This window comes from Nicotiana sylvestris, chromosome 7, assembly GCF_000393655.2.
Source record: "Nicotiana sylvestris chromosome 7, ASM39365v2, whole genome shotgun sequence".
NCBI lineage: Eukaryota > Viridiplantae > Streptophyta > Magnoliopsida > Solanales > Solanaceae > Nicotiana > Nicotiana sylvestris.
Window position 1 is genome coordinate 173205980 of NC_091063.1, and position 18948 is coordinate 173224927.

At 33.3% G+C, this 18948-nt stretch overlaps 1 protein-coding gene and 1 pseudogene across 1 annotated transcript; both read right to left on the minus strand.

Moving 5' to 3' along the window:
- Positions 1–466: 466 nt before the first annotated feature.
- LOC138874162 (fatty acyl-CoA reductase 2, chloroplastic-like) lies at positions 467–6657 on the minus strand. The gene is made up of 9 exons (XM_070152670.1): positions 6381–6657; positions 5389–5492; positions 4944–5143; positions 4424–4524; positions 4131–4344; positions 3399–3560; positions 2290–2371; positions 1553–1944; positions 467–629 (listed from the first exon to the last, which is right to left on the minus strand). Exons 1-9 carry the CDS (start codon positions 6655–6657, stop codon positions 467–469), a joined length of 1695 nt encoding a protein of 564 aa, XP_070008771.1.
- A 7091-nt stretch (positions 6658–13748) lies between these two features.
- LOC138874163 (1-aminocyclopropane-1-carboxylate oxidase homolog 1-like) lies at positions 13749–16438 on the minus strand (annotated as a pseudogene).
- Positions 16439–18948: the final 2510 nt, after the last annotated feature.

The window sequence follows — 18948 nt, forward strand, 5'->3', positions numbered from 1 at the left end:
CAACCTAAAAAGGAAAGAAAAAAATTGACATAAATTTCTCCCTTCCCCAGGTCTAAAAATCCAAAAAAGGTACCTGTATTTTTTTCTTTTGGTAGATGAGGGGGGGGGGGGTGACTGAGGGGTGGCATAGGGTTCTTGTTAAAAAACTTTTTTTTTTTATAATTTGTCCAAGTTAAATCCACATGTCCCCTTTTTATTCATCACTTTGGCAAGTGAATTACACGCGTCTTATATGGTTGACTATTTATGAATTTTGTGTTTAAATGATACATTTGAGATATGGTTGGAGTGTTAAAATGAAACGGACATAAAATAGGGTGTTTAAGTAAAAATGATGACAACTTTAAGGGCCGCCAATATATTTGGTAATTTAAAAACCCAATACAACTTTATAAATGCAATATAAAAAAAATCTCCAGTTTTTCCCTTCATAATCAAGGAAGGAATGTGGATTTTCAAGAAGTAATCATAGTACTCTTTTGCCTTTCAATACATTCTCCTGTACACCAGGAATGTGGATTTTCAAGAAGTAATCCCTCCAATTTATTTTTCCCATATCAATCTCAAAGCTCTTTGTCTCTTCTTCTGACATATCTTCCATTAGTTTTTGCATGTTTCCATTGTGAAACCTTGCAGAAGGGAAAAACAACATAAGCAAAAAAAAAATAAAAAATGAAAGAACTTTATAAATAGTCAAATTAGATGGTGTGAAATCATGGTAGCAAAAGATGTTACTATAAGGGAATATGGTAGACGTAAAATTTCGTGGAAGGAAGTTATCACGAAGGACCTACAATCTCTTAAAATCGAAATAAATCTCACAATTAAGGCACAATGAAAGAAATCATTTATATTGATGATTTAGTTGGGATTAAATTTTAGTTATGTTAGTATATATACTCTTATCTTATGTTTTCTAGGAGTAGAATCAGAGAATTTTTAGTTAAATTTATGTTGTATAACATTAAATTGAGATTAGTTTAGATGGAGCGACATGATCAACAAGTGAAGCGACATGATTAACAAAGATTCATATAACGGATCTATACTTACTTGGGATTGGGCCTAATAATCATTATGTATAAATATTCACTCTCAATTCTCAAGCATATTTAATATGACATGGTATGCTAAATAAGTATTTTTTTTGAGTGAAAAAATAATAGTGGAATGACTTTATTGTCTAAAAAAGTAAAAAATTGGTAGGTTTATTTTCATAAGTTGGGTGATTATCCAAGGAATTAACTCTTCATTATGCATAATATATATCGCTAGCTAGTTTTAGTTATGGCTTCAGAAATCCTTAATTTTTTTTTTTTTTATCAAATTCCACATTTTTGCTACTAATACCATTACCGGTTAAATTTATGTCTTACTTTTATTTTGAGTTTACGTTTAAGAAAAATATCGTATTTTTATATTTAATAATTACTATTTAATTCCAACATTCACATTTTACCCTTAATGACACTTCCTAATAAAAATAATATAATATATTTAATATCATAAAATTCAAAAAAATCACGTATTTAAGAGAAGAAAAATATCATACCACCCTTTGTAGAATAAGTATGGTTCATAGAGCTTGCTGAACTGCTTGAGGTATTCCACCTTTCTTTTAAAATACCTTTCAGATTTTGAAATCTCTTCTTCAGATAAATCTTGCATACCATATTTTTGCCTGAAAAAATCTTCCCAAATAAAATTTGAAAAGTCTGAAATTTTGTCAAAGTATCTCATCTTTCTAATCTCCACTTCATTTCCTTTTGAGTTAATAAAAGGAAATGAACTGAAATATTCATAGGTATAGTCAAAAAGTTGAGAGAATGATAAAGGATTCATAGGCATTGATGTTAAATGATAGACATTTAATTCTGGACTTTGCATATATCCATGTTTGGCAATTGCAGCCATTGTAGCATTTACAACCATATCAACTGGTACCTAATTAATTAATCAAGTGAAAAAATAGTCAGATATTGTAATTTGATATACTAATAATACTAAAATTAATTTATGTGATGCAGTTCGTATTTCGAGAATCAAATGACTTTTTTATTGTAATTTTTTATTATATAATTTTTAAATATTTTGAACTATTAATTAGAGTGACTTATAGAATTTTTTTATGTCGTTTTCAAATATGTATTTTTTAAAAAAAAAAACTTAAAGATCCTATGTTTTAATTTGAAGTCAAAATAAAAAAATTCGACTCTCGAAATCCGAACTGCATCACTTAAATTGGGACAAACAAAGTAGCTTTTATTGGATATATGTACATATACTTACAACATCAACAAGACAATCTGGATCAGCAAGAACGCCGGGAAGTTGGCCTTTCCCGTAGAAAAAAATTAAAGGCTCGATCACCCTAATTTGTGAGAGAGAGGGGGAGAAGAATTAATATAACTAGGAATATAGAAAAACTTTTTTGGGGAGTTCGGTATCTGTATTAGGGCTCGACTAAATCCGAATTTGGGAGAAGTGTACAGTTAGCCACTAATTAGATTAGCCACTAATTAGAGAAGTCTTTACTTTTTTAGCTACTGTATAAAATGTATTTACTCTTTAGCCAGTGCTTAATAAATTTTACCAGTCCGGACGAAAATACTCATGTGCTATACATAGGTGCTGTGTAAATATTAAGGATATGGTGTCCTTAACTTCATGAATGTTGTGTAAATGTTAAGGATAAAATGTCCTATATTTGCACCTTCCATTGTTAAACTTTAGGACATCATGTCCTTAACTTCATATGTATAGTGTAAATATTAAGGACATGACGTCCTTAACTTCATGTGTGTAGTGTAAATGTTAAGGATATGATGTCCTTAATTTGTATTTGCACTTTTTGTTAACCTCATGTTCTTAACTTCATTTGTGCAGTGTAAATGTTAAGGATATAGTGAGCTTAACTTTATGAGTGTTGTGTAAATATTAAGGATATGATGTCCTTAACTTCATGAATGTTGTGTAAATATTAAGGACAAAGTGTCCTTTATTTGCACCTTCCGTTGTTAAACTTTAAGACATCATGTTCTTAACTTCATATGTGTTGTGTAGAGGTTAAGGATATGGCGTCTTTAACTTCATGTGTGCAGTATAAATGTTAAGGACACCATCTCCTTAATATTTACACATCACTCGTGAACAAAGGATAAAAACATCTTTTCGTATTAATTTTAATAAAGTTGTGGCTATTTTTGCTCAATATTAAAAATACTGGATAAAAACTAAATACCTTATTAAAAAGTGGCTATCCCACGCCATTTCTACTCCGAATTCACGTCAAAAAGTCTCATATTAAGAGTAAAGCGCTTTTAACAAATACCCAAAGCTCAAACCCTAAATCTTTATTAATGATAATAGAAAAATAAGTTGAAAAAAGAATATTGCACCTGAATCCTTGTATCCAACCAGGAAAGGGCTCTTTATAGCAACTCGATATTACAGAAGGACGAAGAATGAGTATTGGTATTTCCTCCCTCATGCTATCAATCATCATTTCACCAATGGCCTTTGTGAATGAATATGTATCTTGCCATCCATGTACCTTTGCCCTTTTTAATTTACAAAACATCAATAGGTAATTGATTACATATAGTTCTCTAGAAGAAGATCGCTTTGGAGCAACGATAAAATTGTCTTCGTATAACCTATAGGTCACGGATTCTCCAGAAAGGGAGCCTCGGAATCAGCCATCGTTAGGACAAGCTGATTTGAACTAGTGACCTCATAAAGGTTTTGGACCCCTTGACCACTAAGCTATAAATTTGCGCTATATATATCAAGGGGATTCAAAACATTATATATCTCTCTCTCTCTCTCTCTCTATATATATATATATATAGAGAGAGAGAGAGAGAGAGAAAGAGATAAAAATAGATTTTGCCTAACATACGCAGTATAATTTTTCGGGGAAGGGGGTTCGGGTGAACACTCTTCTGCTACCCAAATCCGCCCCTGACTGTACACCCTTGGAATGCGGTCTTTCCCCAGACCCTCATGAACACGGGATGTTTTGTGCACCAGATTATCCTTTTTTTTTTGTTTGTTTACATATGATTCTACTTAGAACAACAGTAAAGTTACCTTCGTATAAGCTAGTATCAGATGATGAATAAACGTACCTCTCAACTCCTAAAAACTTCATTATTTGCTCCAAGCCATTATTGTTTTTAATAGCGTTCTTAAACAGTGAGACTAAGTCCAACTCATTGGCAGCATGCAGGGATGGAAAATTAGTATAGGGAGAAATTGAAGTGATTTTTTCCTTTGTTATGCTTTCTCCCATGGTAAATGGCTTCTCATGGATCATGCCTTCTCTTTCTCCATTGGCATATGCTATAAATAAATAAAAATAACTCATAATGAATTATTGTAATTAAAGCATATTATTATTGAAGAATATCCAAATGCATACCGGTGGAATAATGCATAAGAAGTTTAAGATTCTTGCATTTCTTGGCAAACATCATGATTTGACATGGACCATTCACATTAGCTTCAAGAGCTAAGTCATACCTAGACATATCAAATGGGCAGTAAGTTAGCACAAAATTGAGTTAAATAGTCCCCGTCCAAAAAATAGCTGGAAGGAAAGTCTTGGAGCAACGGTAAAGGTATCTTCATGTGACCTATGAATCACAGGTTCGATCCGGGAAATCGATTAGTGATACTTGTACCGGGGTACATTGCCTATATCATACCCTTTGGGCAGCAGCCCTTCCTGGACTCTGCGTGAAGGATGTATACTTCGTACATCGAGCTGTCATAACTCTATATATATATATATATATATATATACTGGCTAGGGGCTATAAATATTTTTGGTCGAGCAGTCAAATGTGCTAAACGTCCTTAACAGTACAAATGGGAGTAATTTGTTAAATTATATAAGAATTTTTGTAAAAGCTTAATATAAAAAATAAAATAAAAAGAACCTCTCATCAAATGTGGTGTTTGCTGCAGAGTCAATGATCAAATCAATTTCTTCTGCAATTTGGTGAGCAGTAACAATATCCATTCCAAGGTTTGTTTCATGAACATTTCCAGCAATAGGAATCAATTTGCCTTGTATGAATGACTTGTACGATTCACCATGCATTTCTTCTAGGCATTTGAACAATTTTGACTCTATAATCTGATGAAAAAATATAATTAGTTCGGACCGTAAATTTAAAATAGTAAAACAAAAGTAGATGAATTAACCTAAATAATCGCTCACCCCACCACTTTAACTAAATATAGTCGGTGAATATATATATATATATATATATATATAAAAAATTTGTGTATGCCGAATACGAAAAGTAAACAGTGAATTTGACTAGCTATTTGTGTAAAAATCCCTTGAAATATGAAGAAAGAAAACATTAATAAACATACTTCACTTATTAATCTGTCAAATGCAGCTTCCTTATCCTTTGCTCTGATGAGGAGGTAGATCTTGTTTACTTTTGGTGTTGCTCTTAGCAACTTTTCTATCAGAGCTGCAAAATATTTTTTTTATTTGAAATTTATTAGTAGCTGAAACAAATAAGCACATTAGTAGACATGCATGCAATTTCTTTATTTTTCTAAGAAAGGAATGCATGTACTAGGTCAAATAAGTGATATTAGTGATGCTAATTTTTCATAAGATCTTCAAACCTTCTTACTCATCGTATTAAAAAAACTTTAGAAACTCAACATCATAATTGAATAATATGAATTATCAATTTAAAGGATTTACTTGTATATGATTTTTAAAAGAAAATAAATGTGAGTAGACCTTATCAAAGGCTAATTAAATTACTTAGTAAAAGAAATTAGCGACGGACAAATTTAGGCACTAAATAGCAAATATCTGTTTCTACCCCTATTTGATGGCTCCGTAGCTATCTCCTGCTTTTTTCTTTTGGTCGTGAATATTGACAAAAAAATGGACCTCAAAAGTTAACTCAAGAGGTGAAGATTGCTCAATATCATATAAGGATATACAAGTAGCCTTCTCACCCCTCCCTCTCCCCCTCCCCCCCCCCTCCCGACGCGCCTAGGACTTGACATCTAGAGACATCGAGTAAAGTAGTAAATGGATGGATCTGGCTATGATAACATGACAAAGGAATGGACTTTGGGTCTAACTCACCCCAAAAGCTAGCTCTAGCCTTCTACCCAACCGATGTGGGACTCTAACCTCCCCCGCCCGCCCAGGACTCGAAAGCATGGACACAATATATCTAGAACAGTGACAATATAAGATAGGAACCAAACATCGGGTAAAATAATAAATCGACGGTTCTGATTCTGATAACACGAATAATTGAATTTTGAGCTTAATTCGATCCCGAAAGCTAGCTTAAGAGATGATGATTGCCTAAGACCATACAAGAAAATACCTTTTGCGAGAAACCCTGTGGCACCCGTGACAAGAAGGTTTTTTCCTTCGAAAAACTCAACAATTCCTATACCATTACTTGCTTTATTAGGAGAAGAAGAAAGTGAAGACTTGCCATAGTGACAATTTAGGTAACAAGTTTTGTTTGCTGACTTTTTATCACTCTCAAATGATGAAAATTTATATTCAAAACTAGCAAAATGAGGATTTTTTGAGAACAACTTAGTTTGTTTCCTTGTGTTAAGAGAAAAAAGATTTTTAGAGAAAAGCATTGACATTTTGAATAAGTGGTTGTGGTGTTAAAGGAGCAAAAATATTGTCCACTTATACAAAGATTTTGAAGAAGGTAGTGCTCGAGATTTGCACAACAGAAGCCAGCAAGCAGCTGATACACTATTATATCTGAGATTCCATCTGTATTTTTAATTACTTTTTGAGATAATGTTTGATTATCTTTTTTCCTACATTAATAGTACTATTAAGTTTTTTTCTCCTAATCCACGTATAAAAGATTAAAATTTAAAATACAATATTTTTTATGATCGGTAATGGTGGCAATAGTAGTGGAGGGGAAGAAAATTTTAGCAGTGAAAAAAAAATAGAAGGGAGGGGTAAAATGGGTTAGAAGCGCTGAAGTGGCAAGCTATGTAGCATCCACCTCATCAAATATCAATGTCACGTAAGATTGGATTGTTCACTTTGGATAAACTTAATGGAAATGAGGTATATTTGAACCAATAGTATTACAGCAGTAATATATTTGAACTTAAAGTATAACGAGAATATATTTTAACCTTTTATCATAACACCGGGATATATTTGGCCCTTTGCCGTTTTTTAATTGAGAAAGATGGGTTGGTGAATAGATCAGAGGAGAAGGCGAAGTGAGATATTTGAAGCCTGAGCCACTTGAGTGTAGAATGAGATTGTAAATATGATCTGCCATTAGAGGCGAATTCATGATTTAAATTTTATTGTTTCAATCTTTAATTTTTTTAATATATATATATTGCATTTGAATTATTATATTTTTAAAGTTAGGATTTCATATTTATTATTTATTATAATTTTGCTAGATTTATATATACACATTTATACTTCGTGTCAATTTATTGGGTTGCCGGTACAAGAGTATCTTTTTCTGGCCAATATTTATTTGCCAGTAATCTTTCTCCATAAATAAATTAGCGGCTATTAATCTATTGCCACAAAATTATTACCGCTAAATACTTATTTTGTTGTAGCGTGAACAAAGTATTTCAATGCTAGATCTGCCCCTGCATGTAGGAGTGTTCATGGTTCGGTTTGGATCGGTTTTTCTCTAAAAAGAAACCAAACCAAGTAAGTCGGTTTTTCAAATATTAGAACCAAACCAAACTAATTAAGTCGATTTTTTCTTGATTCGGTTTATGTCGTTTTTTCGTTTTTTTGCGGTTATTTGTCGATTTTTTCTTAAATATAAGACATATACTACCAAACACATATTTTGACAACCACATTTTCAACGTAACTGATGATAGGCTATAATTACGTATATTAGTCGATTATTACACTCTAATTTACTGCACTTTAGTTGAGTTTGCGCTTTAATCGCTAGTGTTTTGCACTAATTGTGTGTTTTATGCCTTGTAGGTGTGATTCCGAGCTATATAGATGTTATAAAATGAATTTAAGTAGTTTGGAGCTTTGAAGTCTGAGTAAGAGCTCAAGGAATTAAGCCGGGATCGTGTTCGGGGATCAACGGATGATAAAACAACAAAACAAAAACTCGAAGAGGCATATTACGTACTGTCTAGTAAAATAGACATAACTTTTTACTCTAAACTCTATTTTGGCTCCACAATATATGGTTGGAAATATAACTCAAAGAGCTACAACTTTCATGTTTTATGTTTTTCCAAATTTCAAACGAAACAGGGTCAAAAACTGCGACCGCGGCAGAACCGCGGCAGAACCGCGGCAGAGGGCAGTCGCGGACAACTGAAGAATCTGAGAGGGTGTTTGGCCGCGGTTCCGGCGCGACCGCGGTGGAACCGCGGCAGGATGCGTAAATTTCAGGGACCAAGGTGCAAAACACGGGATTTTAAGCCCTAAACCCTATATTAAACCAAGGAAGCCGGCCAAGAAAAGAATTGGACATATTTTTGACATAGATTTGACCTAAGGAAGCAGAGACACAATAGGAGCAAGGCTTGAGAATTCTTCTACAAGTTTTTTCTTTCCTCTTCCTATTTTTCATTGTTGGTTATGACTTTTAGTATTGTAGTTTTACATACTATTATGAATAGCTAATTTGTTATCTAGAGTTTTGATAGAACCTTTTGTAGGATAAATTCTTGTTATGTTTTTATATAATTGAGTCGTAGTATAATCTCTATTTGTTCAACTACGTTCTTATTGAGTTAATTGAAGGGCTCTCAATTAGCTGTGCCTATTTAGTATGCATAACTCGGGAGAGAGTGCATATTTAGGTAATTGTTGAACAACACCACTCCCATAGTATATGAGGGATCAATAACCGAGGGTTTAAAGGCGGGATTAGGGATAATGAAGTCTTGGGTGCGATCTGATGTGAGTTGTATCAAAAGCCAGCTAGCTAGCTCGGGAGAGTGCGTCTAGTAAATTGTCGTGATTACTCGGGAGAGATTTACGGTAATAAGAGTGCTCATGATCGGTAGAGAATACTTAGGCAAAATTATAGAAGACATAGCGGGAAGGATTCCGACAATTGGGGAAATCATAACTCTAGACCTCCTTAATCTTGTCTCTAACTCTTAGTATCTTTAGTTGTTAATTTATTATTTTAATTTGTTAATCAATTAGTTAAACACAAGAATCTAAATATCTATAAGTTAGGAATTGTTCAAGCTTGTCTTCTTGGTGATAGTGAACAACTGTAGCTAAGCCTTAGTTCTCTGTGGGATTCGACTCTGAACTTGTAAACCGGATTATATTTGCAACGACCGCATTGTCCTTTTTATAAGGAATAGTTGGGCGTGATCAGTAATACTATCAAATCAATTGCCCTTTGAGAAATTTATTATTTACCAAGATATATTGATGATAATTGAATCAAATAGTGATGAATAATTTAAGGACTCAATTAAAAATATACTATTTTTAACATGAAATAGATTCTTACACTTAACAAAAGAAAACTACCAGTCAAACTAGAATGTAAAGGTAAAGACTTGTACTAAAAGTGCAAACGATTAACATTTACTATAAAATTTTTGAAACTTTGTATAAAAGTATACATATATATAGGTGTAATAATAAATTTAAAATAGCTACTCCTATATTCAGTTTGGTTCATTTTTTTATATTAAAACCAAAACCAAACCAAATTTGATCGATTTTTAAATTTCAAAACCAAAATTAAACCAAACCATTAAGTATCGGTTTTTTTTGGTTGGTTTAGTTTGGTTTTCGGTTTGGTTCAGATTTTTGGATTTTTATGAACACCCCTACCTGCATGCAATAGTAAAATTATTTTCGTATGACTTATAAGTTACAGACCGAACTGTGGAAATAGTCATTAATATTTGTGTTAGAGTAGGCTGTCTATACGTTTTACCCTTGGGATACGACCCTTCCTCGAATCCTGTGTGAACAGGGAATATTCTGTGCACTGAAACTGTCCTTTTTCATGATATCTTGGAATGTCTAGCTGCTATAATTCTCTTATGTGTGAAATACTAACTTTTAAAAAAAAAAAAAAACATTAACGGGCAAAATATAATTTCATATCATAGTCAACTGTACCAATAAAAAGAAAAGATTCTCTTACTATATACCATTTTAAAAAATAATTTACTTAATCTGGCAAAATCATTATCATTCCATGTGCAGGTAAGCTGTGTATGTATCAAAATAGATGATGGAAAATAATAATATAAAAACTATCACGAAAAATATTTAAAAAATGAGCATGTTTTTACATTATTGAGATTGCTAAATATATTGTCCATTTAGATCGAATCAGTAGATATGTTAAAATCAGATCAGAATTTTTTTATGAATTATAAAGTTTCTCTACATATGGAAATAGTTTATATTGATAGTTAATTAAATTTTGCAGAGTTCTATTTAATTTGCATTTAAATAATGCGCCAACTCAGGTACACCGTACACATACATCATTTATGACTTATCAAATTCGTATACCGTCGAACCTCTTTATAACAGTCTCGTTTGTTTAGAAATTTTTTGGCTACTACAGTGAAGTGTTATTATAGAGGACATATATTATAATATAACATAATATTCGATTCCAAGAAAAAGCTCGAATTTATAGTGAATGGCTATTATATAAGGATATTATTATAGAGAGGTTTGACTGTATTTAATATAGGTGAAAGATATTCTTTATTATTTTTTCATTTCTCTTAAGGGTGAAATGTATTCAAAGTTGGCAAAACGAAAATTTCCATAAAATAACTTAGAGGGTGTTTGACTAAGATTATAAGCGGGTCAAACTGGCTTATAAGTACTTTTTGGCTTATCTACGCGTTTGGTAAAATTAAAAGTGCTTATAAGTTAAGTGCTTATAAGCCAAAAATAAGTCAAAAGCAATAAATTGGTCTCCCCCAACTTATCAAATTTCAGTTTATAAGCACTTTAGGTTTGACCAAAAAATTTACTATTCTATCCCTAAAATAATTCTTTTTAAACAAAACTCTTCGTATACCCAATTCTTCAGTTGCTTATTATTAATTTCAGCACTTTTATCCAAACACGTAACTGCTTATTTTTTAAATCAGTTTCAGCACTTAAAAGTGATTTTCAGCACCTAATGCTTATCAGCCACTTAAATCAGCGAAGCCAAACGGGCTCTATTGGTTCCCTTGTATTAAGAGAAAATATTATTTACGAGAAAATTGACATTTGAGTTAAATGGTTGTGGTTAGAGGTGTACAAGGGAAACCGACAAATCACACCAATCCGATAATCCGAGTCAAACCGAGAAAAAATCTGATTATGGTTTGGTGTTGGAAAAAAAAAATCCGACCATAATTGGTTTGGTTTGGTTTTAACTAAAGAAAATCAAACCGAAACCAAACCAACCCGATATTACATATATAGAAATTTTAGATATATTTAATACTTATATAAATATACTTATTGTGATGTATTTATAAATATTTCTTAAAATGTTCATAATTTTATCTTTTAAGGTATTATTTCAAGATTGTACTTAGAACTTTTGAATGTTACAATAAGTTTATAGCCATTAACATTAGTAAATTAAGTAAACTAACAAAAGCCTAAACCAAAATCAAATCAATATTAATGTTAACAAAAGACACTCAATTCAATACTACGAACGTGAATGTATTGAATATCTATTTTTTTTATTTTGCAATAATTTAGATAAAAATGCATAACCTTTTTTTATTTTTTCTTTAGCGTTTAGTCATGTAATTAATACTCCTTTATTAATCTACTTATTTTATCATGACTTAGTACTGTTAGATTATGTTTATTTTTATTATGGCTTTTTAATTAGCAATATTTATATTACATAATTTTATTATCTTTATTGTTGAATATTTTAGGATAATGTCATGACACATCTCATATTTTATATTATTTTTTTGGAAAATATTTTATATAGTTGTATCTTACTAGGATTAAAGAAATATTTTGAGCACAATTTTATATGTTTTGTTCTACAAAGATTTTACTGGGAAAAAAACCCCGAAAAAACCCGAATAACCCAAAAATCCGAGAAAAACCGAGAGTGAAAAACCCGAGTTTTATTGGTTTGGTTTGGTCTTTAGATTTAATAACCCGACACGATTGGTTTGGTTTGGTAATTGTAAAATTCGAACCAACCCGACCTATGTACACCCCTAGCTGTTGCGTTGGAGTTATTAAAATGTTGTCCATTCGTAGAAGGATTCTGAAGAAGGTAATGTTGGTCACTCGTAAATATAATATTGTTATCCCTATTTTTCTAAAAATAGTTAAACCTCTTATATAATAGAACAAATGAAAGTAAATTTAATGTAATTTTGAACCTAAAGAATAAATAACTAAATAAACAAGCTAAAATGACAATGAGGAAAACTCTGTTTATAGTTTTAGTTTATCTCATAATATTATATTCTAATATATTTAGTTATAGATATAGGGAGTATATGTGTAGGATTTCATAGTATGAGGAGTATAAGTATTTAATTTTAAAATACAAGGGGCGTATCCAGGAGCGAATCTAGAGCAAAGGATACGGGTATTTCTACTTTGACGTTGAAATGTACACAAATTAGAACTATAAATTTTAGCTTATTTCTTAATAATAACATGTTAATACATTTGGCAATAGACCAGGTATAACTCATCCCAACAATAGATAAATTTTATCCCAACAAGACTAACATTGTTCTTGAGCTTAGGATCTATCAAAACAGTCTCTCTTCCTTCATAAGTTAGGAGTAAGGTCCGCCTCTCTTCTCCCCAGACCCACATGTGGGATTTTGTTGGGTTTGTTATTGTTGTTGTTTTGATACGCACATAATGGATCATGGCTTGGTTTGTTTAGTTAATAATTTTTCAAGGCCTGCTGCAGGTTGTACCTATATTTTTCCAGAAGAAAGGTAAAAAATTAAAAAAAGAAATCGTTAACCTAGCGCTGGGTGTCATTGCAGAAAGAGCTTATGAGATAAATTCATTTCCCTTTTACATAGAAATATTCATATTTGATTCTAATGTTGGTATGTTTCAAATATTCTCATGCACATAAGGAGGGGATTGTTGTTTTAGATGACTTGATATGACAAAGATGTTGATTGGATGGACTGACATGGTTTATATAGTCTATTCTGAGAAACGTTTTAGCTTTTATATATTAAGGTGATATTTCAAGATTAACCAAATTTAGCAATTGGAGTTTGAGTTGTAATTGCATTCCTTTTCATTTCCAATAATAAACATCTCTGCAATACAGAATGAATTTATAAAGGATAACATGGATATAACATCACTGAATGTTTCCTAACTGCCAATCAAACGAAAACAGAAAAATGACAAAGATTTGATGTTGTTATATTCATACATGGTTCTACAAACCTTATTTGCCACAATTTCTATCATCTTCAGAATTACTCCAACGCACCCCTTACATTGGGGCCAATAATGGCTCAACTATTTAGTCTAAAAGGGCAGCCCGGTGCACTAAGCTCCTGCTATGCGCATGGTCCGGAGAAGGGCCGAACCACAAGGATCTATCGTACACAGCCTTACCCTGCATTTCTGCAAGAGGCTGGTTTCACGGCTCGACCCCGTGACCTCCTGGTCACATGGCAACAACTTTACCGATTGCGCCAAGGCTCCCCTTCCGGCTCAATTATTTAGTCTAAAGTCTAGTCTAAAGTCTAAAATGCAACAGAGCAGAAGTGTCATCCAGTCCTTTGTTACTGTAATAAGTAGTGTATTCCTTAATTGTGGTTTCCTTGTACTTTAGAGGATTATGTTCTGATATCAACTCCTGGATAGGTCCATATAACCTTTCTGTTGGAAGAAAATTTGTCGTGAAAAAGCATGCCACTGATACCCTTGGACCAACCTTATTTGCCAATACTCTATGTTCTAACACTTTTGAACTTGTCATTTGATATAAGCTGAAAATGACAGAGCCAAAAATCATGGATCAACCATGCGTTTCTATTTTTGTTTATAATCATACAAAACTTATGTTATGCTGATAACGTGAGGGATTAAAGAAATGTAACACTTGCCTGAAGAAGATCACCAATATTGACAACGAGAGCTCCTGGAGTAGGGGGAACAGTTACCCAATGGTTTTGATGTAGAACTTGGAGGCCGCCAATATTGTCTTGGAGAAGCACAGTGAGGAAGCTGCTATCAGCATGCTTACCGGTGCCTAGGGTAGGGGTGTCAATGGTTCGGTTCGGTCGGTTATTTTATAAAATTTGTACCATACCAATTTTTCGGTTATTCTATTATGTATAACCAAAATTAACTTTTCAAAACCGTCTCAATCATGTCGGTTTCTCTTCGGTATTGGTACGGTTCGATTAATTTTCGGTATTTTTTTAATATCATGTAAAATTCACCAGTAGAAGTAGAATTGCAATAACGTACGTTCTTTTATAGGACTTAGCAAAACTCTCTAGACATTTTTACTATTTAAAGGGTGATGAATTAAAAAAAAAAGAAATATGGCTAGAGTATAGATCCATCAACTATTCTACAACAGCGTAAAAGAAATCAAACAAAAGCAAAGAAAATAGTAATCACACGAGTTGAAAGATATACCAAGCTGAGACTCAAGAATAAAGTCTATAGAAGATTAAATATTCAAAAAGATAAATCTAAATTATATGAAAGGAAACATATTCAATACATTGTAGTTTGCTACTCATAATTGCTAGAATACTTTGTGTCTTGCTAATAAAGATACTTGAAATAACTTAGTTTAAGTAGAAGTAGCATAATAGGTTTTAGGAATTAGTATTTTGAGTTTAATTACTTGTTGGCTTGTAATAGTTTTCATAATTTCAAGGCTCAAAGAAAATTTAATGCATTATTATTTTTAAACTTACGAAATAAATATATTTTCTACATGTAAAATTTATTCGGTACGGTTCGTTTTTTTTTCGGTTAATTTTTATAAATAAAAAACCTACCCTAATTATCGGTGCGGTTATATATTTATATAAAAACCTACGATTTCTTAAAAAGAAACCTAAAAATCGATTCGGTGCAGTACGGCTCGGTCGGTTTAATCGGTTTTCGAATATACATTGACACCCCTAGCCTAGGGTAAGTTCTGGTTGCGGGCATGCTGGATAATAATGGCCTATAGCAAAAAGCCCCTCGGTACAACCCATATCCTTGAAGATTTTCCCTAACACTTTATTAAATCACTGAGCCAAAACAGCATTTACAAAACTCTTTGTAAACCTAAGGATTACCTCTAATCCCATATCCTTGAGTGATTTGGTTTGAGATCAAGAGCCTCTAACAGCAGTTCAAATAGAGTGTTTGCTAGTTTCATCACTTGGTTTGTGTACTCGAAGAGAATATCCCTATCGCAGGTACACAATAAGCAAATTATGACATATCACATTAAAAATTTGAGAATTAATATGAGTCAAATGGGCGAGTTTAGCCTGACTTTGGGCAGGTCAGAGTCAATAAATGATCCGCACAAAAGTTATTTGGGCTGAGATGAGCTAAAATTTGGATCATAGCTCAACCCACCCAACTCTTACCAAGCTTTAATTAATATAAGTTGTTTACTTATTAATTATATAATTACTAAATAAGACTTTTTTTCTTTTGTTATGTTCATATATAATATATCCAAAAAGAAATCTAAGATATTTTAGCAAAGTTACTCATGGATCAATTTGGGCTAAAAATAAGCCCAAATAAGTTGTGATGGGTTGGGTCAAGATGGCTGAGTTCAATAAATGAATAGATCAATAACCAGCCCAACCTTGAGCAGGCTGAGCGGGTAATTTGGGCTTGGGCCAAATTTGACAACCCTAATTAAGATATTCCTACAACTTATATGTAGACTCTCGATCTTTTCAACTATCAATGTGAGACTTTGTTCGTGCATCCAACAATATTAAATTTGAGAATATCTTATTTCTATATTGATCAAAAAATACCTGCAGACGGGGGAATTCTTCATCCTGTGGTGGTTAAACAAAAAGTTTGGGTTCTTTGGTGATCAGTAGCAGAGACAGGATCTCCACGAAAGGGGTTCAAAAATTTTTTTTTGTAGCTAGTAGAATTGAACCCATGACCTTATGTAGATTTTGAACTCCCTTGACCACTAAACTACACTTTTGGATTATGTTAAGGGTGTTCAAAACTTAATATATAGAGATAAAAAATAGATTTTGCCTTATATGTACAGTATAATTTTTCGGCGAAGGGTGTTCGGGTGAACACGCTTGCGCCCCTAAATCCGCCCCTGTTGGTGATACCTGCATCTACTAGTCCCTTAACGCCGACGTTGGTCTCATCGAAGGCTTGTAATTCAGCTTTTCTGTCATACTTATCTGTGTACATCATCTCCATTTTTCTTATTCCTTTGGAACTATCTGTACTTGTTAGCTTTTGTCTAAATGTGAGATTTCAAAGTTAAATTTCCTTCTAAAGGTATTGAATAACTTGTAGTAAAAGTTAACATTTATGACAAGTAATTAACAGATATTGTGGCTAAGAATAGAAATGTTTGTTAGAGTCAAGATATTTAAGCTTCAAAACTACGTGTCAGTGTCATGATCATGATCTCATTATCATCTTCAGCATCATCAGATGACAAATGTAACCACTTCAAAGTTGTGGTCCACAAAGCAATGAAGGAAGAGGAAACATATCATCAGTATTAGCACTACCAACAACAACAAAAAAGTAAAAACTAAGTGAGTTCCCGCAAGTGGGTTTTGGGAAGGATAGTGTGTACGCAGACCTTACCCCAATCCTAGAGGGAAAAGAGACCGTTTTCGATAGAACCTCGGCTAAAAACAAGATAAAAAAGAATTAGTGACAATTGTAGAAAACGCTTCTCAACTCATATTCTCGTGTGCAAATACATTAATATATACATGAGTTTCTTAGAGAAGCCGGAGCTGCTGGTTGTAGTGTAGCAGTTGAAGTGTCTCCAAGATCAGGAGAGTGCATTGTACCAGATAGAGGATTTTCTTCAACCAGAGTGGGTGACATCAAGTCTACACCATGAGATACTCTAACTTGTAAAGGCTGATCAATAGCAATTGTATGTCCATGAGTAGGATCAACAGATGATGAGGATGGGTGCTTAGACAAAGATTCTGCAGGTGGAGAGGGTGAAGGCGGATTCGATATATGCGATGGGGATGAAAGTTGTGGCAGAGATGGTTGAAGACTTGAAGGGTCAGCAAGAGGCTGGAATGGCAACTTTACATTTAGAGGTTCAGATTTAGCATTGGGTATAGATGGAGGCACCACGACATCCTGTGAAACAAATGGAAAAATATTTTCATCAAAGATTACATGACGAGAAACGTAAAATTTTAAAGAAACTGGGTCAAAGCATTTGTACCCTTTGTGCAACTTACTATAGCCCAAAAATACACATGGTTTGGATCGAGGAAACAATTTATCCTTCGTATAAGGACGAAGCCATGGGAAACAAAGGCAACCAAAAATACGCAACAGAGAGTAATCTGGATCGGTTTTAAACAACATATGAAATGGACTTTTATTTCTTAAGCGTGGGGTTGGTAGACGATTAATAGTATACACAGCAGTATCAAATGCGTTTATCCAAAATTTGTGTGGGACATTAGCATGATGTAGCAAAGCTCGGCCAGTTTCAACAATATGCTTATGCTTTCTTTCGGCACAACCATTTTGTTCGGGGGTATACGGACATGAGGAACGTTGCACAATTCCATTATCTCTCAAATAATTTGTTAAGGCTTGATATTCCCCTCCCCAATCAGCTTGAAAACTTTTAATAGGACGACCAAAATATTTTTCAACAATTGTGCGAAATTGCATAAAAATTGAAAGGACCTCAGATTTAAAGCGAAGAAAATAAATCCATGTATATTTTCTAAAGTGATCAAAGAAAATCACATAATATCGATAGTCGTCACTAGAAAAAACTGGAGCAGGACCCCAAACATCTGAACAAACTAAATCTAAAGGCCCGGAGGCTTGAAAACTAGACTCACAAAAAGAAACTGTATGACTCTTACTAACATCACATGTAGAACATAAACGAGAAGATTTAAATGAAGGGACGATGACGCTAGACGATAATGTTTGACGAACTGTAGGATAGGATGTATGAGCCAAACGAGCATGCCAAACCCCAAGAGACGCAGCATAAGAAGCAGGTGCAGATGACTTCCACACAGGAAGAGAATATAATCCAGCTTTATCAGGACCTGTGTGCAGTATTGCCCTCGTCACCAAGTCCTTAATCAAAAAATGGTTAGGAAAGAATTCAATTGAAACTTGGTTAGATTTATTAAAAGAACTGATAGATAATAAATTTTGAGTAGCAGTTGGAACATGTAGGATATCATCAAGATTGAACTTTTTGTCAGAAATAATAACGGAGCTTTTACCAACGTGAGAAATAGGAAGTTTGGAACCATTACCTAATGTGACTTCTTCACGACCTTGGTATTCAGAATGAATACCCAAGTTATCAAGGTCAGCTGTGAGATGGTGTGTGGTGCCACTATCCATTAACCAGTCTTGGGCAGAAGGGGTTCTTGCTAAATTGGAAACAGGTGGTCTCGAAGTTTTGTTGCCATTGCTAATTTTAGGAGATGGACATACGCGTGCAATATGACCTTTGCCTTCACAGTTATGGCAAATAATTCTAGACATGTCCGAGGCTTGGGATTGAGTAGTATTGGTCTGTTGAGTAGAATTTTGAAACCCACGATGTTGAGAAAATCGATTAAAGCCTTGATTGGAGGAGCGTCCACGACCTCGACCCCCTCGGCCTCTACCACGTCCACGAGTAGCAGGAAAGGAACTATGAGTAAATTGTGCTGTAGGTGCAATGACAGTAATGGCTTCATCCC